Below are 23,426 nucleotides of genomic sequence, written 5' to 3' on the forward strand. Positions count from 1 at the left end.
CAGGAAAATATTCTGTTGTGAGCATGTAGGGTTTGTGTCCATGCGCATGTGTGTATTGTTCTTCTTTGTAAAAAATTGAAACTTCTGATTTGTAAATGTGTTTTATTCTTATTCAGAGTTCATTGAGGGAGTCTCTCAGTTCAGTGTCAAAGGAGATAAGGAACAGAAGTTGAGGTGTAAGTATTTTTCTTCACTGAGTTCTTAGACCATTACCCCATACTGCATTATAACCTCTTTTTAAAATATTCTAAAAGGTATCTTTTATTCTAGATCCTTAGTAGACATAACAGAAATTTTACATTCTAGAGAAAATCCTTTTTGGACATTTGCAATTTGTATTTTTTAATGATGTGTCATTGTTGCTTATAAGTTACAGGTGTACAGTAGACAAAATTGATTCACAGTTTTTAAGCATTATATTCCATTTGTGGTTAAGTAATATAAAATATTGGCGTGGAAGTGGGAAGAAATGCTTTAATATGATTAGCCTAACTTCGTTTACACTTGTATTCAGAATTATTTAGCTGGAAGTTTACTATTTTGGTTTATGTAGGCTTGCCTCTCTTTCAGGGAACATCTGGTATCTTTTTAAAATATTCAGCTCTTAACTGGAGAGACATTATATTCAATAACAGTTCTCTGAGGCACAGGCTATATGCTAACTTCCTTTGCAAATGAACTCTTGATACAAATGAGAATAATATTAATAGTAATAACAGTTGCTGTCTTTGATTGTGTATTATCTCACTCAGTACTGTAAAGCAGCAGTCCCCAACCTTTTCAGCACTAGGAACCAATTTTGTCAAAGACAATTCTTCCATGGACTGGGGGTAGGGAGTGGTTCTGGGATGATTCAACTCCATTCATTTATTGGGCACTTTATTTCTATTACTGTTACATCAGCTCCACCTCAGATCATCAGGCATTAGATCCTGGAGGTTGGGGACCTGGGACCTGGGAGGTTAGAACTGTTATTAGCCCCCATTTTATATGTGCAGAAACTGAAGCTTAGGAAAGGGTAAATGACTTAAACTCTAGGCTATGTTAATTGTCCCAAGCAGTTTTAACTCCATAGCCCATATACTTGTAACCACCTAGTTTCACCTAAAGACAACATCTCTGTGTAGGAAGGAGCTGTCCTCATAGTAGAATTCTAAATGCTGGGCAGCTTCCTATCTTCTCTCTCTTAGAAAGTGTTCATGATTACCATGCAATTGCCATTGATTTTTCCTTACTCTTTTTTTTTAGTTGCTTTCCGTATCTATGACATGGATAAAGACGGCTATATTTCCAATGGGGAACTCTTCCAGGTGCTAAAGATGATGGTGGGGAACAATCTGAAAGACACACAGTTGCAGCAAATCGTAGACAAAACCATAATAAATGCAGATAAGGATGGGGATGGAAGAATATCCTTTGAAGAATTCTGTGCTGTAAGTACAAAAAAGCTAGTTCTTCATTAGTTACACTTCATAAAAACATTTTTAATATCACTTAATAGAGAATTCCTTATAGTTATATTTTGCCCTAGAAATTTCTGTTTGATTTTGCCCAATAGCCCCAGATTCCAAGTTTTGAAATGTTCTTTGTTGTAACTGTTATTAATTACTAATTATTCTCAAGAACTAATATTCTCAGTGATTGTCTGATAAAATGCCCCAACAATGGAACTAGTCACTTTTACTTATTATTGGTGGCCTCCTAAGTGAACAACTAGGTTATTTGAAAATACTTCTGTAGGAAATAAGAGTTCATGAATTTCAGCTAGGAATTCAGAAGCTTGGTCACAAGGATGACAGAAATGGAGTCCCCATCTGTCAAACTCAGCAGCAAGGCAGTGTAGAAAGGTGATTTGTTTTCCCCTCTCCTTTTTTTCCTAAGCTGCTGACAGGTAGTTACTGTGATCTGGGGCAAGGGCTCCACAGGGGCATAGCCTACAGTTGTGAGAAGTCCTGGAGAGCTTGCTCTCGGTGAGAACTGGGGCACTGGCTCGGCTTCCTGTTTATTGCTTCTCGTCTGTGGCTGCTGCCCCTAAAACAGAGATAGTAACTTTCTGATGTGTCATAAGCGGTTGTAACAGTAAATTGAAGATCCTGGACAATCCAAAGGAATGCAAAGAAAATAAAACGTTTTGAAAATTTTCAGTCATTACTGGATACTTCTGTAGAAGGTTTTCCTCCTCTTCATTTTTCCCTTAAACGACACCAGGGAAAACAGATTAGTTTGTCATGTGTTACATAAGGACTTAAGTAGCTGCTTTGGCTTTTAAGTAGAAGTTCACATTATACTTCAAGGATCTTTTTTCATCTCAAGGGAATGAGATCTTTGCATTTTGTTTCAAAAAAGTAGGGTGGTGCTCTAGTTTAAAGAACAGGCTAGTTCTTCTTGGAAGAGAGTTAGAGAGGCTGAACTGCTGAGATGGGAACCGATGCCGAGGGTGCTGCTGCCAGTGAGTCCTCTTCCTCTGCCGCGTCTCCTCCACTCCGTGTCTCCTCCACTGTTGCCGGCACGTGTTGAAGGCCTCCCGTGGGCGGGCATCAGATTGTGCATGACATGAGACTCGCCTGGTAGTGGCATCATAGATAGCAGCCAGTTTTCAAAAGTAGGAAAAAAAAATTCCAAGACTTGAGGGAACAAAATAAAAATGAGGAACTTGGCTGGAGTGACGTGAAGGGATGTATATAAGTAAAGACTACTTGCATTTAGTAAATATAAACTGTAACTTAAAACTACATTAAATCACTTTACTGGTGGAAGGAAATACATCCCTAGGTATAGAAGTTATGCTCTGTACACTGAAGGTGTAAGCTAAGCTTTGAGTTTATTTTTCAGCCTTTGTTATAAATTGCCCTTACTTGTAGTTTTGGAGGGCATAGTTCAGGAATGAACAAAAATGTTTGTATATTAAGCCAACTTTTGGGAACATTTATCAGGCTCATAACTTGGGCTTTATTGAGTTCTCTTTATTCTGTTTTCTTAAGCTGTAACAGAGAGAAGAGAGAGTTATCTCAAAAGATCACATACTATGTATCTATTTTAACATTTTCAGAATGCTTTACCATACACAAATCTTATAAATGATCAGTGACAGGATTAACATTGATGGATAGAACGCATGTATTTACTTTTGTTCCCTTTGAAAACTTCACTGAAATTAAATGGGTTAAAAAGAAAAGGTTATAAACCCACAAGGACCAGTGAAGAGCGGAGAGGATGGTAACTCAGTTTGGTTATTTATAAAGCTGAGTGGCTCGCAGACAGGAGTGAAAATTTGAAGCTGTCAACTAGGAGAGTGGAGAAGCAGCTTGGTTTATACTGTGGAACCCCTGAAAGGCTCAGAAAGTGGAGATATGACTGAAAGTGAGTGCGAAGGTGGGGCTAACAGGAGAATGGCTTAAGTCTGTTTAAGAAGCATGTGGAACACAAGATCTCCTTCCTGACTCTGTTCAGTCTCTCCTGCACTGTAGTGGGAGATTGGCAAGAGTGAAATGGTTGTGTGTGTCTGTGTGTCTGTCTGTGTGTCTGTGTCTGTGTGTGTCTGTGTCTGTGTCTGTGTCTGTGTGTGTGGCGTGGTGGGGAGGAAATTAAGTGAAGAACAGCATATTTGCATTTTGACACCTCCAGCCTTCTTCTCTTACTTGATTCCCTAGCAGCAACACTTGTACCCTCTAGGCAAGAGGTGGGGAAAGCCCTGTTTGGGAAAGCTGACCTCTAGAAATGGTGTTTACCCAGTTGTTCAAAGCACAGCGCACAGTCAACAGCCATGCCCTGTGCACAGAGGCTCTGGGGTAGCACTTTCCACATGAGGAGAGAGCCTAGGATCACCAGACATTCAAGGAAAACCTCTGATACGGATTACAGAGATGAAATCAAACCTGAAAAAGAAGCATGCTGAAGCAGGCTGTGCAAGGCCAATAAACACTTTAAAAGTAGAACAGAAATCTGTCATTATTACCCTCAGGGATATAATGTATTAGGTCTTTGAAACAAAAATTAGACAATGTATAAAAGAGCTCTGGGAAATTTAAATGTTGGGATTCATTCTAGGAGGTCTAACATCCGAATGTTAGGTCCCAGAAAGAAATTGGAGGGAAGGAAATCATCAAAAATGAATCAGAAAATTATCTCAGAATCAAAAGTAATGAGTTTCTTTGACTGAAAGGACTTACCAAGTACCCAGCATAGTATATAAAAATAATCTGGGCCTTGGTACATTGTCATGAAATTTTAAAACAAAGAGATGGTTTACAGGCTTCCAAAGAGCTAAGGTAGAGGCATAGGGGAAGGGCTTCATACAAAGAGTCAAGAATCGTAATGATGACAAATTTCTCACTTAGCAACTTGGAAAATAGAAGACAAAATAAGAATTCTCAGTAAACTCAAACTGGATGGTAGAATCAGACATTTTCAGGTATGCAAGTCCTCCTCCCTTTTTTGGAAGGTACTAGAAGATGTGCTCCCACTATGAAAAGGTTATAGATCAAAAAAAGAAGAAGTCAGTGTGGGATCAGGAAGCTCAGAGGGTCAGGCAGGAGAGAAAGCCATCTCTAGGAGGATCCATGGATGCCAAGCCTGGATGGGAGTCAAGTCCAAAGACTCTGGGAGTGATTTGAAAATAATAAAACTGATAGCTTGATACAATACATCTAAGTGCCTTTAGAGCAAAGTTTAGTGTTGAATTAATGATAAATGCATAGAACACTCAGTGAAGAAAAAGATCAGTTATTAACTGTAGCAAAGCAAATATGCAGGAAAGCAAAAGTAATCATAGTACACAGTTCTCTCCTGCTGTAAGTATTTTATGTAGTCATAAATAAAATGCTGAATTTCTGTCTAATAAAAAGTGCAGCTCTTTGAAGCATGGGAGAGGTGGGAAGTGTGTGGGGTAGGAGATGATGTAGGGTAGGAGATGAAAGGGAAGAGGTGTGTGTGTGGAAGTGAAAGCTGCATCTCCTGTGATGGGAAGTTGATGGATAATGCCTAAAACTTTAAATCCAAGAAGAAGCAATGGGGGAATGTTATTTAGAGTCTTGTAGGCAAATACTGAACATCAGCTGAAAATTCTGAATGATTGCTGCTAAGTAAAAAAAAATTTGAGGACAAGATAGCAAACGGCTGTTTTCATGACGGGAGTTGTAGAACTAGCTGGCTGTTTAAGTTTTATTTTTCAAATAAAAATTGAAAAGTTCAAAAATAGTAGCAGATGCAACTATGTACAACATGGATGAATCTCACAAACATAATGTTGAGTGAAACAAGACAGACATGAAAGATTTCATTTGTAAAGGGTGTAAAAACAGATCAAACTAATCCATGGTGTTAAGTCGTAGTGACTAGTTCTGTGTGGGTGGTGACTTGGGAGGAGGGAGGTATTGGTGGGAGGGGGGTCGCAGAAGAGCCGTGGTGATGCCCTGGGTGCTGGTTACTTGGGTCATCACTCTGAAAATTCACCAAGCTGTTAACCTTTATAGTTTGCTTATTTTATGTAGGTTTTGCTTAATAAAAGTTCTCCCCAAATAATACTACAAGTAATCTCACTTCGACATTGCCATGTCAGTATTGACAGAGGTGTCTGTAACAACTCTACATTTGACGCCATGGAAGAGCAATGTGCAGAGAATTTTCATTACTTTTGATACATTCTAGAACAGAGTGACAGTGAAGCCCGTATTTGATTTTTGATAGTTTTTATGGTAACACCTAGTTGAACATTTGAAATCAAACTACTGAAGTCCATGTGGAAATGCAAAGAAAAGAGTGGGCCAAATCCTACTGGTAGCCTATTTTTTATATTTTTGAGCTAAAACAGTTTTTTTACACTTGAAAGTGTTATTTAAAAAAAAATGGAAGAAGAAAATTTAAGAGAAACTATACATGGCCTACAAAGCTTAAAATATTTCCCGCCTAGTCCTTTACAGAAAAATTTGCCATCTCTTGTGTTAGAGCGCAAGAAAATGCTTGTTATCCTGGGAGCAAGAAGCCCTGAAAATTCTAACAAAAGGCAGTGCGAGTTTTAAGAAAAGAAGAGCAGCTTCTGGAAATGGCTAAAGTAGTGTGCTTTTTAAACTGCGGTTTTGGTAGGGTGGTTAGACTCGTAGAACGGAGGCCCTCAAACCTATTCAAGCGTGGTCTGTTCTGTCTGTTGCAGGTTGTAGGCGGCCTAGATATCCACAAAAAGATGGTGGTAGACGTGTGACTCTTGTGTAAAGAGTACCACCCAACACTTTTGCTTTCTTCTCCATCTCTGAAGATCTGCTCAAGACGTCCAGCAATGCTCTCTGTGTATTTAAATGGAAGTATTTTTCTCTGTGAAGCCACATTTTCCAACATGAGCCTCATGAAGCCCAACTAAGTGTTATTGAACTCTTATTCTCTCAATAACTCAGTGTAGCACTTTAAAGCTGAAGGACAGCAGCATGAAAAGAGCATATCAATGTGGCGAAGAAAGGGAAGGGGTTGGCTTTTTAATTTATTTTTCTTCATCTTTTATAACAAGAAAGTATCTATATATACATATGTAAATATTTATATATAGATATATGTAGCTTTCTATATGTGTAGTAGGTTGGCTTTAATTTAATATACTTGATTCAGAAACAAAAATGATAAAGAGTACAAAAGTGCCAAGCAGAACATTCAACATCCTTACTTTTATTTCACACAGTTTTATATATAGATCGAAGATTGTACAGTTTGAGCCAGGTGTTAGGCCAGCTGTTTTCCTTTGCCTGCTCTTTCTCCTTTGAGAGATTGACAAAGCATTTGTTAACATCTTATTATTTACCTTGATTACATTTTTGTAACAAAGGAGTTTGTAACTTAATTTATACCTATGATATATTTCCAGGGACTGTGTCTCATTGCTGAGCAGCTTTGGTGACGTCTCTGCTTGAGGAGAAAGCAGAGTGGAGCGCTGCCGCCCTGAGCTCGTCCTTGTGTCCATGCAGTCACTGCACAGAGCTTTCGCCTCATGCTGTCACTTCATCACTAGGCGCCATTGCGTTCATTAGGTGTCCCTGAGTCAGTGTCAGTTCGTCGTGATTTTATTCGTAAAGGACAGAAGCTATGTGAGGCAATCCTGATTTGATCTCAGACATGACTTGATGAAGAGTTCCGGAAATAATCATGTAATAGCTCAGGATATCCGTTTATGTTTCATTACATGGGTGGTAAATTGTCATTAAACTTACCTTTAAACCATAAATTTTCCCTTCTCTGTTTCAGAAGACTTGCAGCTAATCTAAAAACTGGTGATGTTTAATGTGCATGTGTGTGTCTATACACCCACATATACTTACATGTGACTTACCTGGGAGAAACCTTATTAAACTGTTTGCCACAGAAGAGCAAAATTATATCCAAATTTATATCTCTTAAATTTCTTTACCACAAGGCATAGAGAGTGCATGATGGTGTTCTTCCTTTGCCCGAAAATGTCTCGGGTAACTTAATACTTTGTGTGATTTAAAAGTAGTGTACCACGCTCCGCCAATGGATGTTATTATCCCTTCCCTTTTCTGCAAAGGTACTATTGGCTGGAAGAAGACATTCTGGTTAGCTTTGTAGGACTGTAGTCTTTCCCTATAATAGATTTTGTAGAAAATTGGTTTTATACTCTTAAGTGGGGAAGGGCAGGTTGAATCAAGGCTGAAAGCATCTTAATTTGGGCACACCCGCCTGCCACCGCTGTTCCTTCAACTGAGTGCTGCACGCCATGGGCTCTGTCTGTGAGAGAAATCCCGGTGCTTGGTGTCCTTGCATGACATGGAGTTTTGCATGTAGATCAATTTAAAATGTACCTCTTGTTTACATAATTTGCATAATTTTAAAACATAATGTTGCCAAACTTTGGAAATGTTAATGTTCAAACTGAAAATCTCCACATGTAACTTTCTCCTCTGGATCAGTGCGTGGCTCACAACCCCAGCCAGTGGCTTGATCTGTTCCAGTGTCAACTGCCATGTGCTCTGCTTCAAGAGGGGAACTCGTCTTTTGTGAATTTTTTGTACATAAGTATTTGTTACAGATATTTTAGCAAATGCTTTCTATTTCTCTTGCTTGTGCATATCTTGGCTGGCGTTACAGAAAAAATAGTGCAAACATTATTTCCTTACTGGGGAATGAGGGTTTTTTCTTTTTCTTTTTCTTTTTTTTTTTTAGTGTGTGTGGGTGGGTGGGCGGGGGATGGTTTATGTTGAATGTTTAGTTTTTCTTCTGCATGAAACATCATGTTGTGGGATCTTTAGGAAACTTCATACTGTATGAATAAGAAAATAAAATATTTGAAACTTGATTGAGTGTATCTGCAGTGGTCTTTAGGCTTCCCCAGCCACCATGTGTGCATGCGTGTGCTCAGATACATCTGACTCTTTCGCTACCCCATGGACTGTTTGCCTGCCCACCGGGCTCCTCTATCCATGGAATTTTCCAGGCAAGAGTACTGGAGTGGGTTGCCGTTTCATCCTTCAGGGGGATCTTCCTGACCCAGGAATCAAACCTGCTTCTCTTGCGTCTCCCGCATTGGCAGGTGGATTCTTTACCACTAGCACCGTTGGATGGGCTTTCTTCATTCTTTCAGATTTTTTAAAAAACTTTGGTGGGTTGATGTTTGATCTTTGACTATAAACCATAAGTAAGTCTGCTTTGTCACTGGGTGAAAACAGGTCAATATGACCTGGAGAACCCAGGCTGTCACCCTTCCTCTACTTCCAGCCTCCCTGCTTCCTCTGTAGGCCTTTGCAGCCTCTTTCCTGACAAGGAATGCTGCTAAGGGGCTTGGCCATGTCGTAGTTCAACAGGAGCTCTCCTGGCCACCGTTTAAACACGCTAAACCTGATTCTCCTTTTACCCCAGTCTTCTTCCATAACATTGAACCTCGTCTTATCTGATTCATGTTATATTTATCTTCCCTGGTTATTCAAATAACATGAATGAAAGCTCCCTAAGGGCAGGGATTTCTGTCCCTTGTTCACTGATAGACCTGACTGTCTAGATTCTGCCTAGCTCTTACTGTTTACTCAATAAATACTTAATGAAGTAGGAAACACCTTGTTTCTACAGGTTGTGATATTAAGATTCTGTTCAGTACTTTGGTTACTCTTCATAAGCATTAGTATTGGGACTTTTATTCATTCAACAACTTTGTAGGGTTCCTAAGCCATGCCTCCACTATAATGCGCACTTGAGAGTCTTACGACAGGTAAATGATGTTCCTGGCCCAGATGAAATACAGGCTCTTGGTGTTTTATACCCAGAACACCTATATTGTCAGGCATGCACTAGTTATGAGATACTAAACACTGGGTTCCTGACTCTTCATGGGTTAGTTAAGCTAAAATCAATAGGTGACATTTAAGCTCTAGGTCTCCCTTTCTTTCCTTAGTTCTGATGGTCTTAACAGTAGAAAAGATGACTTAAAGTGAAACAGCAATCCACAGAATGGGAGAAAATACTTGTAAATCACATATCAGCTAAGAGATTGTTAGCTGGACTATGCAGAGTTACACTCAGAAACAAAGAACCTGGTTAGAAGATGGGCAAATTACTTGGACACTTCTCCAGAGGAGGTAACATATATAGCCAGTGCCACAAGAAAAGGTGTTTAGTATCACTAGTCATTATGGAAATGCAAGTAGAAGATACGACTTCATTAGAATTGCCATTAGCAAAATAAAGGTATTGGTAAGGATATGGAGTAGCTGGAATGCTTGTGCATTGCTGGTGTGGATATCAAATGGTGAAGTCACTGAGGAAAATGGTATAATGGTTGGTTCAAAACAACAATTAACCGTGTATGTTTAGTCGCTCAGTCATGTCTGACCTTGCGACCCCATGGACTGTAGCTTTCCAGGTTCCTCTGTCCAGGCAAGAATACTGGAGTGGTGTGCCATTCCCTTCTCCAGGGGATCTTCTCAATCCAGGGATTGAACCTGGTATGACCTGGCAATACTACTTCTAGATACTTAACCAAGAAGTTCTAGGGACCTGCAGAGGTATTTGTGCACCCACGCTCATAGCCGTAGTAGTCACAATAGCCAAACCTTGAAAGCAACCAAAACATCAGTGATGGATTGATAAGGAAAATGTGGACTATTATTCAGTTATAGGGAAGGAAATTTTGACACATGCTATGTAACGTGGATGAACTTTGAAGACATGCTAAGATAAAAGAGCCAGTTCCCAAGGAAGAAATACTATATTGTATTTATGCAAGTTCCTGGAGTCATCAAATTCATGAAGACAGAAGGTACAACAGTGGTTGCCAAGGGCTGGGAGGAGGTGAAAATAGCGAGTTGGGTGTTGAATGGGTACAGTGTTAGATGGGAAAGATAAATGTTCTGGAAATGAAAGGTGGTTGATGGTTGGAGGAGAATGAACTTAAATGTCACTGAGCTGTACAAATGGTTAATGGTGAATCATGTATAATTTACCAGTTTAAAATTTAGAGTAGACAAGATGGTAGAAAAAGAATCTCGGTTTTTCTGGATGCTCTCCAGGACTTAGAAAGAAATGGTGTTCAAGCTCATCATATATGCCTTGAAACAATTCTTAGTCTTCAGAGATTCCCATATGCTCAAAAATCTCTCATTAGATTAGCTCCCATTTTAAGCTAAGGCCCACTGCCACTTCAACCTTTCACTAACCCTGTTGGTTTAGTCACTTAAGGTGTGTCTGAGTCTTGAGACCCCATGAACTGTTTCCCTTTCCATGGGATTTCCCAGGCAAGAATACTAGAGTGGTTGCTCTTTCCTTCTCCAGGGGATCTTCCCTGACCCAGGGATTGAACCCACGTCTCCTGCATTGTGAGCAGATTCTTTCCTGTTGAGCCGCCAGGGAAGCCCTTGGGCAGCATAAATCTGACAGCTAAGTGGATCAAAACAGTGAATCCTTGCTCTCCCGAACCTCGAGATTATCGGTGTCCCTGAATAACCCTAGTTTCTTTCACCAGATAAGTCATTGACACTTGTAGAATACAAGCATTTTACAAGGTATAGGATGGTTATGTTCATCATCACTGTATACTCAATGTTATCTAACGTTAAGCATGCTGTCCCATGGCTCCGGAATCAGGGAGGTTACGTCTCTTCCCCAGGGCTCAGTGAACATAGCTTTCTTCTGTCAATAGGATGAGAACTGGAGTCCAAATCTTCTGGAACAATAGGAAGAAACACGAAGGTCTCTTCCCTTATCAGCCACTGAGTAAGAAAACACTCCTAGCCAATGCAGCAGTTAATATGTTAATAAACTGTTACATGATGTTATCAGAAATTGTACTACATACTGAGAATTGAAAGATCAGGGGCTTTAGGGTGGGAGGCAGACACTTAATAGCAGGATAGCATGATAGATGCCACAGAAATATGGATCAGCATGGCTAAGGTTCTCAGCATTAGTTTCCAGGCCTTAGAGAATTTCAAGAAATGATTTGAACTACCAGATCAATTACCACTGTCACATAGTTAAACTGATCACACTTCTGTAAGGTTCCATTCTAAGAATGGGTAAGGTGGTGATGCTGGTGCAGAGGTAAAGAATCCGCCTGCCAGTGCAGGGGATGTGGATTGGGAAGAGGCCTTGGCAGAAAGTGAAGAACTAAAGAGCCTCTTGATGAAAGTGAGAGTGAAAAAGTTGGCTTAAAGCTCAACATTCAGAAAACTAAGATCATGGCATCCGGTCCTATCACTTCATGGCAGATAGATGGGGAAACAGTGGCTGACTTTATTTTTCTGGGCTGCAAAATCACTGTAGATGGTGATTGCAGCCATGAAATTAAAAGACACTCCTTGGAAGGAAAGTTATGACCAACCTAGACAGCATATTAAAAAGCAGAGACATTACTTTGCCAGCAAAGGTCCGTCTAGTCAAGGATATGGTTTGTTCAGTGGTCATGTATGGACGTGAGAGTTGGACTATAAAGAAAGCTGAGTAGTGAAGAATCGATGCTTTTGAACTGTGGTGTTGGAGAAGACTTGAGAATCCCTTGGACTGCAAGGAGATCCAACTAGTCCATCCTAAAGATCAGTCCTGGGTGTTCATTGGAAGAACTGATGTTGAAGCTGAGACTCCAATACTTTGGCCACCTGATGCAAAGAGCTGACTCATTTGGGAAGACCCTGAGGCTGAGAAAGATTAAGGGCAGGAGGAGAAGGGGACAGCAGAGGATGAGATGGTTGGATGGCATCACTGACTCAATGGACATGGGTTTGGGTGGACTCTGGGAGTTGGTGATGGACAGGGAGGTCTGGCGTACCTGTGGTTCATGGGGTCGACAAGAGTTGGACACGACTGAGTGACTGAACTGAACTGAACTTGGAGTAGGAAATACCAACCTGCTCCTGTATTCTTGCCTGGAAAATTCCATGGACAGAGGAGTCTGGCGGGCTATAGTCCACGGGGTCACAGAGTCCAACACAACTTTGAGCACACACGCCTCTAACATTTTCTCTTTAAAGTCCCAAGCAGTACTAATTCCCTATTGGGTGGGGATGCTTCATCAGGGAGAGGCTCAGCAGTATCCCAGATTTTAGCAACTGCCAGAGAAATACATTTGCTCTCCTGTTACTGATAATTCTAACTATGTAAGAAAAGTTAAAAAGGAAATGCAAATAATACCAAAAGATAACCAGTTTAGCATAGAGAACCTGTTTTCCCAATCAAAATTATGCTTTTTTAAAAAAATTCAACATAAAATGTTTATGGTTACCGAGCAATGGTTCATTTCAGTCCAAGCGCTCTGAAAACTGTGGACCCATGCCTCAGAAAAGTACACACCCTCAGTGGTCAGTTTTGTATCTGATTTCCTAGACAAGGCATGGCGAGTAGGCAAGTACATGCTGAAGCCTGTGCAGACTAACAAAGTGCCAACAAATTCCAACTTTCTGAAAAGTTAGGAGTAAAATGGTAGCATACACATACTCTCTCCATGCTGCTGTGCTGCCAAAGGACAAAAAAAAATATTGCAGGGACATTTCCAGCCATTTCCCACTGGATTTCCACTGTAATACTAAGTACATCTAATACCAATGCAGTGTACAGGCTAGTTTGGGACAGTGGCATATGTAACACATAGAACTCTTAATAGCAATACTTAATACTTGTTCTTACATGTACTTTCTAATTAAAGTTTAAAGTTTTGGTCAAGGGTTGTGGAGATAATATACAAGAGAATACTATCATCACAGTCACAATTTAATGAAGTGAGTTCATTAAAAAAATGTGTAATATGAATCAAAGAACATGTAGGCAGATGCTTGTTAAAACAATCTATTACATTTGCAGAATATAGTAGTTTTCTTAGGGGTAAAAATTCTTTTATTACATTTCATCTTACTACTTAGAAGAAATATACCCAATACTTAGTAAGGTCTGACTGCTTTTATTGAACACTTATTTTTACAAACTGCAAAAATAGGTACAAAGATTAGTCTTTCTTATTTCATAAAGAATATTCAAACTGCTGTTTATGACCTGGATCTAAAATATTCACACACCACTCACTATTAAGGGTCATAATTCAGAGAGATTTTCTGAGATAATTCTTTTAATTACAACTGACAGAGAAGAAATGTTTATAAATTTAGAAAACATAAATTTATAAACAAAAAACTCAGCAAATAAAGAACTGTTACTTAAAGAGGTTTCCCCCCAAATGAGAGGATTATAAACTACACAAACCTGCTACATGTGATTTAAAATGGAAACAATGATAAATTATACTTAACGTGCTAGTATCATAAGGGTACCCATGACTGAAAAGTTCTTCCTATGGTGTTGGGTGACCACGTGTAGAAGTAAAGTCTTTTTCTCTATAGAGGTCAAAGATTAAAAGTCCTTGATGTGAAATCAGAATCGGTCTGCCGCTCTGCTAGCCACAGCTCGAATATTGCCATAAACCTTTGATGGAGGATTTCCTGCAGGAGAAAATAAAAACGCTTATCTTCACAAATATATGTATAGATGCTACACAGACAACAGCCTGCAACACTGCCTAGAACTTCTTCCCACTGGGTCCTCCTTAAATCAACAAAAGAGCTGTAAAGGAAGCCAAATACAAATACCCTCCCAAAACTTAAAATCCTAAGTGCCAAAGACACCGGGTTGTCAAAGTATTTCGAAAAGCAGCTGGTCCAGTCAGACCTGGGCATGCGTACTAAGTCACTTCAGTTGCGTCTGCCTCTGTGACTCCATGGGCTGAAGCCCACCAGGCTCCTCTATCCATGGGATTCTCCAGGCTAGAATACTGGAGTGGGCTACCATGCACTCCTCCAGGGGATCCTCCAAACCCAAGGACTGAACCCACATCTCTCGTATCTCTTGCACTGGAAGGCAGGTTCTTCACCACTAGCTCCGCCTGGGAAGCCCCAGCCTTGGACACCAGAGCGAATTCCATGTGTTTCCCCAGCAAGCGCTATAGCCTGCATCTCTGACCACAGGTGACAGTACTTTGTGGTCTGAAGATGGGACCAAGTGGGTAATTAAAACGACTGATGCTAATCAGCAGCTCCCTTTTGGCTGAACCTAAAACACTGCCCACTGCTACTCTGGAAGGGGTCCCAGTGCGTCTCCTCAGGGGGACACAGCCATGATGTAAGCAACGTGATCCAATGAGCCCTTTCTCTTGGGCTCACAGATGGAATCCAAGCAAAAATATTCCAGCTTCCTCTCTGGGCCAATACTTGCCAACCCCCAAGAGTTTCTGCCTGCTACCTTTATCAACTGGGCCCTAAAGTGAGATGCAATGTGATCTGAGTTCCTAAATTCTCTATTCCTTTAGAGAAAACAGCAGAGGAAGAGACTGCGGTTACCCAGAATGAGGTTGCAAATGGCAGTTCTTGCCATCTTGATGTTTTGAAAAGAACCAAGGATGTGAACTTTCCTGTAAGAGAGAAAGTGAGACAAGTTAGCCACAAAAAGCATTTCCTTAACTAAAGTCCCATGATCCAGAAACTCTGGAAAGATGACAGATGGATTTCTAAATAAAGGTGGTGGTGATGGCCCAACACTGTAAATATACTACCATTCACTCTGAAAGGAAGGATTTTATGGTAAGTGAATTAAAACCTAAGTTCTTCAAGATTCTTGGTGAATAATGGCTTCCCTCCATTCAGTACTCTGCATACGCTAGGGCTTTATATACATGTTCTCATCATTTAATCCTCACACAAGCTTTATTAGACAGAAGTTATTCCCACATTACAGATGAGAAGTTTGGGAGAACTCAGAACACCGGTCCAAGATGACACTGGCAGAACTGAGATTAGATGCAAATTAGATGCATTAACTATACTTAGTTAAAATATATTTGGATTTCAAATGCAAATACTTCTGAAAATGATCTAAATTTTTTCATCACTGAGGATTATCCAGACCCCTTTTACTGTGCATTCCTTGCTGAATGGCTCCAATTAGACTGATATTATAGCATTTTACTTTTTGCTTCCCTGATGGCTCCCACGGTAAAGCGTCTGCCCGCAATGCAGGAGACCTGGGTTTGATTCCTGGGTCGGGAAAGTCCCCTGGAGAAGGAAAAGGCAATCCACTCCAGCACTCTTGCTTGGAAAATCCCATGGACAGAGGAGCCTGATAGGCTACAGTCCATGGGGTTGCAAAGAGTCGGACATGACTGAGCGACTTCACTTCACTTCACTTCAAAATATCAGTAAACTTAGGAAACTGAAGCCAAAATCTACAGGGGAAGAACCCTCTCCCAAAGCAGAACCCTCTTCACACCACAGGCTCAGACATTTCTGAAACTGGAGTAAAACTGAGGCTAAAAACAAGAGAACAAGTTAAAGTCAGTTCAAGATGATCCCCAGGTTTTCTTCCCCACTCTAGGCAACAGGCAACCATCCAACTACCCTTTCTTTTCCTCCAGTAAAATTAAGGTGGTAAGCGGCTCACTGGAGAAGGCGAAAGACTTGGGGTCTCGACCAGGGGCACCAGGCACAGCAGAAGTAGGAAGACTGACCAGAATGGAGGCAATGTCATGTGAACGTCCGCACAGTGAAAGACAGCTGGCTTCCAGACATTTGTCAGCAGGACTGGAGAATACATCTCAGGGCAAACTGGCCTCAATGGGAAAGACTAAAGATACTGACATCAGGGCTTCCCCAAAGGAACAGCCTGGCAATCACCCAAGTGAAGCCCAACAGTCCACGAGTCTCCCCCACCCCCACCCCCAAGCACCCCGAGCCCAGGGTTTCTAGTCTACTCTTTATGGTCCCACTTTTACACAGGACACTCTCACTATAAGGAATCAGAACCCGAGGAAAGCATCTAATACAAAGAGTAGGCGGCGTGACCAGCAGGCGAAGAAAGCGGTACAGAAACTTCTGCAGGGAGAAAAGAAAAACAGAACTAGTGCGATGAGAAAAGCAGTTTTCACTCACTCATGATCAAGGACAGGATATTAAGAAAACTGAAGACAAAGATTAGAAGATGAAGTTACTAGAAGCAGCTCTGAATGAACATCATTTACAACAGAGTGGAAGACATCTTCAAAACCAGGTCTCACCAAATGTCCTTCCTATGCTAAGCCAGCTCCAGGACCATCTGTGCCACCAAAACAAAGCAGGACAAAGAATCCAAGAACCGAGGGGCTCAAACACCAAAGGCACCAAAGGGCACTGGGGAAAGAAGCCAGGATGGCAGCTGTGGGCCAGGTAGAAGGGAACAGTGCTTTGGGAACAGAAACCTCCAGCAGAGACTTCAAAAATGTCTGATATGTCTGAGCCCACCAAGAGGAGATACAGGTATAGCGTTCTAGTCACTGCAACACTGAGGAGGCACAGAGACACATTAAGCATGACTTCTTCATGTGACAACAAAGGGGCAAAGGACAGATGAGCCCACTATACTATCTGGCTCAGCTGGTAGTACTCCAGTACCAATGCATACTCAGACAACACTGAGCGGGAACTGAGCAAAACCCAGAGTACAGGGAGGCGAGCAAACGCCTGCTGAAAGGCTGACTGAGGGTGGAGGGGGAGGCGGGGGACGAAACAGTACAAGTCTTCCTGTTTCATAGGAGAAAATCAACAGTGAATCTGAAAAAAAGAAAAATGCAGCTGGTATATAGAGATATTTGGAGATACAGAGATAAATAACGTTTAAAATTTAGCTAGAAGAGCTCAGTTTGAAGACTTAAAATTTCCTCCCTCGGAGGTGGAAATGGAAGTAGACAGTGGCAAGTTTAAGCATGTGTATATATAACTTTGACAAAAATAAAACTGTAAAAGTCAGGCACGAAAGATGAGGAAATAGAGAAGAAAAACACATACAGGGTGAGTAGTGTAGCTACTAAAACAAACAAAGCTTCAGGGCAGTAGCTGGAATGGGATGTATGTAGGTCTCCAGCACTCTTTCCCATTCGATATACTGAATGTATCAGGAACAAATGGATGTTAGTTTTATATCGTGTTCACATTCTACTCTGCCAGGTTTTCAGCAACTCATCAAAAAGAACATTTACGGGTGCATAGCAGTCCATCTTATTACTATGTCATAATTAACATGAGTTGCCGAACACATGCATTTCCAATTAGCCTACCTACAGTAAAAACTGCAGGACAGTATGTCTCTTTGCTGGTACTTGGCACTGGAAAAAACCCTACTGCTAACCACCAACAAACTGGAGAAACTTGAAACCACATGCTATCTAAAAGAAGTCATGCACTAAAGACTACATACTAGGTATTTTTAACCTACGTGAATTGCAAGAAAAGGCAAAACCGTAGTGACAGGAGATGAGCGACGGCCTGGGAATCGGGGCGGGGGGCGCTGCAAAAATGCACAGGGAACTTTTGGGGTGACACAGCTGAGTGTGGAGGGATCACAGGACTATATAGACTATTTGCCAGAATCTCACTAAATTACACCCACCTAAAACAGGTGACTTTACCCGAATGAAAATCATACTGTAATACAGCTATTTAAAAAATGAATTTGACAAGGAAATTTTAAGCCAAGCCTTAGAAATATACTTGGTGGTGGTTTAGTCTCTAAGTTGTGTCCGACTCTTGTGACCCCATGGACTAGCCTGCCAGGCTCCTGTCCATGGGATTCTCCAGGCAAGAATACTGGAGTGGGTTGTCATTTCCTTCTCCAGGGGATCTTCCCGGCCCAGGAAGCAAACCCAGGTCTCCTGCATTGCAGGCAAATTCTTTACCAACTAAGTTATGAGGGAAGCTTTTATAAATTATAAACTTAATATAATGTCCTAACAATAATTAGAAATATAGCAAATCAGTTACATTTTAAAACTTCTAAATTAAAAAACTATTAGTACTGTATATGATATTTTAAAGTATGGTACATATTTCAAAATTATTGAAATTTCTAGTTCAAGAGAGCTTTTCCCATGACTCTGGAGCCCCATCTCCAGGCTCAAGTCATGAAACGTCAACGCTGTAACACACTTACCTTCAGGTAAACAGGGCCACAAATGCAGTGTTAACAGTTTTCTACTTAAGTATAAAAAATAGTCTAAAATTTAGATTTGAAAATAATAGTGAGCCCCTCAGCTCAGAGCAAAGATGAGATGACTTTAAATAAAATTATTTCTGGATTTAGTAGCAGGCAGATCCCTCCTCTTCACAGTCAACTGCTTCGTTTCCCAACTTCTCGGCACTGTATAATCTCTGCGCCATCTGCCAGTAACCCCAAACTGGTAAAGGAGCGGCTTCATCGGCAGGCAGAGAAGGGTAATCCCAGCTTGACTTCCTGCACCCTTATTTTAAGCCCATATCATCTTATTGATGTTCACATATAACTGCTCTGTAGTTTTCCCAACAATGTGCAACACTCATCTTCCCTTTATGAAAGGCCTTTATATATTCGTGCATGCACATATGTATATATATACATTTATGTTTTTATTTTTTTATTGAAGGATAATTGCTTTTGTTTTCTGTCAAACCTCAACATCAGTCAGCCATAGGTATACATATATCTCCTCCTTTTTGAACCTCCCTCCCATTTGCCTCCCCATCCCACCCCTCTAGGTTGATACAGAGCCCCTGTTAGAGTCTCTTGAGCCATACAGCAAATTCCCACTGACTATCTATTTTACACATGGTAATGTAAGTTTCCATGTTACTTTTTCCATACAGCTCACCTTGTCCTCCCCTCTCCCCATGTCCATAAGCCTATTCTGTTTTTAAAGTAAAGACTCATAATGGCATTGAACCCGCATACTTCTTGCTCTCCTCTACTGATTTAATCGGCTCCCGTGATACTATTTAAATATTCCCGTCATGTAATTTAACAGTGACTCTCAACATTTCCTTCATTGCAAACTGAGAAAAAAGCTATAATATCTAAGATCTTTCTCAACTAAATCTGCTCTCAGTGTAGCTAACTGTTCAGCCAAAAACATATCCTCACAAAGATTTAGAGGTTACGTCATGCATAAATACAATCTAAATCACTTCTTGAAACCATCAAAAGACCAAATGTAAATTATGACAACAGTTTTCTCAAGATTACATACTTACACATCAGCTAAAACTATCCGTGTCCGGGTCACGTTCTCGATGGTGAATTTGGTTTTTCCTCCTTTGCCAGCAATTCTGCCTATTGCCCTGGACAGGTGGTCTCCCTTTAAAGGTTTAACTAAATGAGAAAAGCAAGACCTCAGGAAGGAAGCCATTCCAGCATTACCCACTTTCACAGGAGTTTAATCATTAGCCAAATTTCCCTCCTAAAAGACACAAAACATGCATTTTTTTTAAAGCTGCTAAGAATACGGCTCAACTGATGCTACCAGAAAGCTGAGAGTCATGCAGAATACAAAGTCAGCAGTAAAAAAGTACCATCCAGGAATTCATACAAAAAGACCACCATACACTCACCATCTGTAATTTCAAAAGACTCTAGAAAGAGGTCATCCAGTCTAATAAGGGCAAATGCATCCTACAATACAGAAATACATACTGTGAAGTGCTTCCATTCAAGTACCCGTGTGAGTGAGTGAGTGTTAAGCTAACTCATAAATTGTAAAACTAGAACACTCAACTTAAAAAACAAAAAAAATGCCCAAATCTATCAAAACATTCATGTGGAGTGTTTTCTGAGCTCCCCATTTCAGCTATCATGAAATCACTCACCTCCACCTGAAACCCAAGAATGAAGGCTTTCACAAAATCAGCTGCTTTTGTCAGAGCGCTAACATCTTTAGTTTCTTTACAAGTCTGTTAAAATAAAAAAAAGGTGGGGTAAGAGGCACAAATTATAGCTAGAAATGAAAACAGCAACATTCTAGCAAACTACTAGGACTGACCTTTCCCATTATTGTAATTTCCTTCACCATCACCCTTCCCAATATATTCTCTGTGACCCAGTTTTTGGTGAGGTAAGTACTGTGTTTAGTTTTCAAAACAAAACTTGGCTAGCTCCAGGGCTGGGCAGTTCCCCCCAAATACTGTCAAAAGACCGACTGGACTCCATGGCTGATCTGACTCTGGAGCTACTGGCAAGATTCCTCCACTCACTCCCATTCTGAAGGACCTCCATCCTCAGTTCATTTCCATCCAAGCTGGTCCTCTTCAGTGCCATCTCCCTGGGAGTCCAGGTCTAACCTCCTGACTTCAACCACCAATCCTGTGCTGATGTTGCCTTCCCAAAGCAACAACTCTAGTACTACCTACCAAGAACGGTTTAAGCAATGATCCTGCCCTCAAAGATTTTATTTGATAATCACAGAAATAGGTGCTCTTCATTAAATGCCCACCCCTGTAAATGACATGCACTACAAAGGTGCTTGACAACACTATAACTCTGATCTTCATGTCAACCTAAATTTAAGCAAGATAAATACTTTTACATTAGAGGAAACTCAAGTACCAAAATGAAAAAGTAAAATCTGAACCCGGATCTGATTCCAAAACCATGAGTTCTACTCTCCCACACAGACTCACAGTTGAGTCGAGGAGACTGTGTTTGTATTTGGCAACTTTGAAACCATGCAGGGTTGTGTAACAGCACATTTAAAACTATAGATCCCAGTCCCAATTCCTATGTGACCTTAGGCACGTCTCATGAATGCTCTAAGTCTTAAGTTTTCTCATCTGTAAAATAAATTGGAACAGAAGAGCCTGAGAGGTCCCTACCAGCACTGATGACTTTGCCCAAGATACTCCTTGGCCAGTTTCCTCACATCTATTAGATGGGGTATGTTATCTACCTCACAGGGCTGTTCTCAAGACCAAAATGATGTAATGCCTGCCAAAGCGCCACTCTGTGTCTGGTACAGAGCAATATCAACAAACATCAGAGGAGTCCAAACTGATGGTGCTGCAATACATAATCAAGAGATTCTGACAACTTCTTGATTAAGCCTTTTATCAATCAGCAAAACATAAGTTTAAGCCCTGAAGACTAGACTGAAAAAAATGGACCGGCAGTAAAGGAGAAAGAACTTGAGCTAGATTCTGAAAGATGATGAAACTGAAGTAGGAAGGAAAAGGAAGTAGGGAGGAGAAGGTCTTCACAGAGCATAAGGAGGGACAAGAAAAATGTTCAAAGCAATGGTAAGAGGACTTGGGAATGAGACTCCTAATTTCAAGTCAAATTCAAATATTTTTATCTTTCAGAGATACTGTAGATATCAAGATATCAATAAAAGAAGTGTGGTCTGGGAAAATTAATCTGGCTCTGGCAAGAAAGATGGAGAAGCGAAATGAGATTTAAAGATATTAAAGAAAGCAAACTTATAAGCAAACAAGTTCTGGCAGAAAACCATAAAAACCTAAATGAAACTGACAGTGAGAACAAGGAGAAAGTCTGTCAAGTTCTGTATTTTAAACTCTGCCAACTATTTAGGACAGTGCCTCTCTGCTTTGCTCCATTATTCTAATCCCTCAACAGAAATAAGTCTATAACAACCCTGATAATGAATCCTTAAAATGGAAGATATAATTAATTTTGGTCACTGATTCGGATGCAAAATTGGAACCCACAGGAAAAAAACCCCAAAGTCTATTAATTTTAATTGTCCACCTCCTAGACTGACATCATGGAATGAATAAACAAATATTTTTACATAATTTACACTTACTCTCAAAACTTATTTTTTCCTAAAAAGCAACACTAAAATATAGTACCTGTACTACAGCAAGTACTTCGGCTGCTCATTTACATACTTCTATTTACGATAACCTCTTTATTAACCCTTTAATCAATCAACACAGAACACTATAAAAAATGTGCTGAGACGCAGCTGGTAGTTTAGTTTAGTTTCAGGTCAAACTGGAAGAAACTCATTCAACAAGATAAGTCCCACTAAGAATTCCTAGAAAGTCTGTTCTTTCTTCCTAGGACAGAAAAACCTCAGCATATTTTAAAGTGGTTAATAGTCTCCTTACTCTGATTTCAACATTCCTCGATTTCAAGTTAAAGCGTATCTGAAGTCCCAAATGCTCCACAATAGGAGTAAATATCTTCAGCCAGTTCTCTTTTAGTGGCGTGTATCTGTTAGCTGGGACTGGAATTTTCCTGGTTTCTTCTTTCCCATTCTATGACAAAAGAAAACACGACTCAGCAGTTGTTTAAAGGAATGAGGGTGAAGTTGTAAAACGACAACTGATCCTCAAAAAGCCTCCTTTAATTGGACAAATTAAACACCAGGAGAGTCGCCGCTCTGAGCTTCACTCCAGAAAAAGCGTCAACATCACCCAGAGGCCACCGGGCCGACCCGTCTCTGGCCCCAGCCCCGTTCCTGTTCCTCGGTCCCAGCCAGTACCAGGAACCCGTCCCCGGAGAGGGGCGGGAAGACGGGCCTCTTAGCGGGTCGGGCTTCCTCGGTGTCCATGCAGGTCGCGTCACCTCCCTCCTCCGGCGTGGACGGCTGCTCGGCCTGCCGTTTCTTCGCCCGCCGGCCACCTTTGCGGGTGACCTGACTGAAGCCGTCCTCGGCCAACGGGCTCTGTGCCTCCATCACGCTTTCCATTCTCCAGAACTTCAAGCCCCAACCTCAGCTTCCAGCTCCAACACGTGCGAGGCTGTACCGCGCAGGCGCGCCTCGCAGACCACCCCCCACCCCAACCTCCGCCAACCAGCCCCAGGGCTCCGCCCTCTTTCCTAAGACGTCCCATGCGGGGGACCTAAAGCGGGAGTTTCTGCGTGTTTGTTGGTGAGGAGGAAGGGCTGTCCTAAAATATGCCTGATTCTTAGGTTCGCCCTCTGCCCCCACCTCTCGCAGTCAGCACGCTTTATAACCCATAATCTGTGTCTGTACGAAAGGCACTAGGTAAAGCCATAAACAAGTTTGTGTTGTTGGGGAAGGAAACTCTTGTGGGCCTGCACTAGAGCATCCGGCATTATCTGAGAAACCTAAAACTACTTGTTAGGTTTCTAGGGGCGCCTACGGCAGGCGGGAGGGACAAACTATCCGTAACGTTTGGACTCTGGTTTCCAGGTTTGTTTCGTCA

General features: G+C 41.1%; 2 protein-coding genes across 3 annotated transcripts in view; one reads left to right on the top strand and one right to left on the bottom strand.

Moving 5' to 3' along the window:
- PPP3R1 (protein phosphatase 3 regulatory subunit B, alpha) overlaps positions 1–8,152 on the top strand; it is a 65,249-nt gene extending 57,097 nt beyond the window's left edge. The window contains exons 4-6 of the mRNA XM_068971504.1: positions 117–176; positions 1,249–1,433; positions 6,149–8,152. Of these exons, the coding sequence (XP_068827605.1) occupies positions 117–176; positions 1,249–1,433; positions 6,149–6,196 (293 nt within the window). The 3' untranslated portion in view covers positions 6,197–8,152. The remainder of the gene's footprint in view (positions 1–116; positions 177–1,248; positions 1,434–6,148) is intronic.
- A 5,270-nt stretch (positions 8,153–13,422) lies between these two features.
- On the bottom strand, positions 13,423–23,000 carry PNO1 (partner of NOB1 homolog). 2 transcript variants are annotated; one of them, XM_068978541.1, is made up of 7 exons: positions 22,739–23,000; positions 22,362–22,511; positions 20,106–20,189; positions 19,851–19,911; positions 19,494–19,611; positions 14,805–14,875; positions 13,423–13,910 (listed from the first exon to the last, which is right to left on the bottom strand). In XM_068978541.1, the coding sequence occupies exons 1-7, from the start codon at positions 22,943–22,945 to the stop codon at positions 13,843–13,845; spliced, it is 759 nt and encodes a 252-aa protein (XP_068834642.1). In that variant the 5' UTR covers positions 22,946–23,000; the 3' UTR covers positions 13,423–13,842. The 2 variants fall into 2 exon arrangements, with proteins under 2 accessions (XP_068834642.1, XP_068834650.1); XM_068978549.1 differs by lacking the exon at positions 14,805–14,875.
- Positions 23,001–23,426: the final 426 nt, after the last annotated feature.

The sequence above is a fragment of the Capricornis sumatraensis genome, chromosome 1 (assembly GCF_032405125.1).
Source record: "Capricornis sumatraensis isolate serow.1 chromosome 1, serow.2, whole genome shotgun sequence".
Lineage (NCBI taxonomy): Eukaryota > Metazoa > Chordata > Mammalia > Artiodactyla > Bovidae > Capricornis > Capricornis sumatraensis.

Excerpts from the sequence above, each read along its gene's own strand:
- PNO1 (XM_068978541.1), bottom strand. The coding sequence starts at position 22,945 with ATGGAAAGCGTGATGGAGGCACAGAGCCCGTTGGCCGAGGACGGCTTC. Across the intron at positions 19,912-20,105 it reads TTCTTGGGTTTCAGGTGGAG|GATGCATTTGCCCTTATTAG; the intron begins GTGAGTGATTTC and ends TCTGTATTGTAG. Across the intron at positions 19,612-19,850 it reads GTCTTTTGAAATTACAGATG|TTAAACCTTTAAAGGGAGAC; the intron begins GTGAGTGTATGG and ends TTTCTCATTTAG.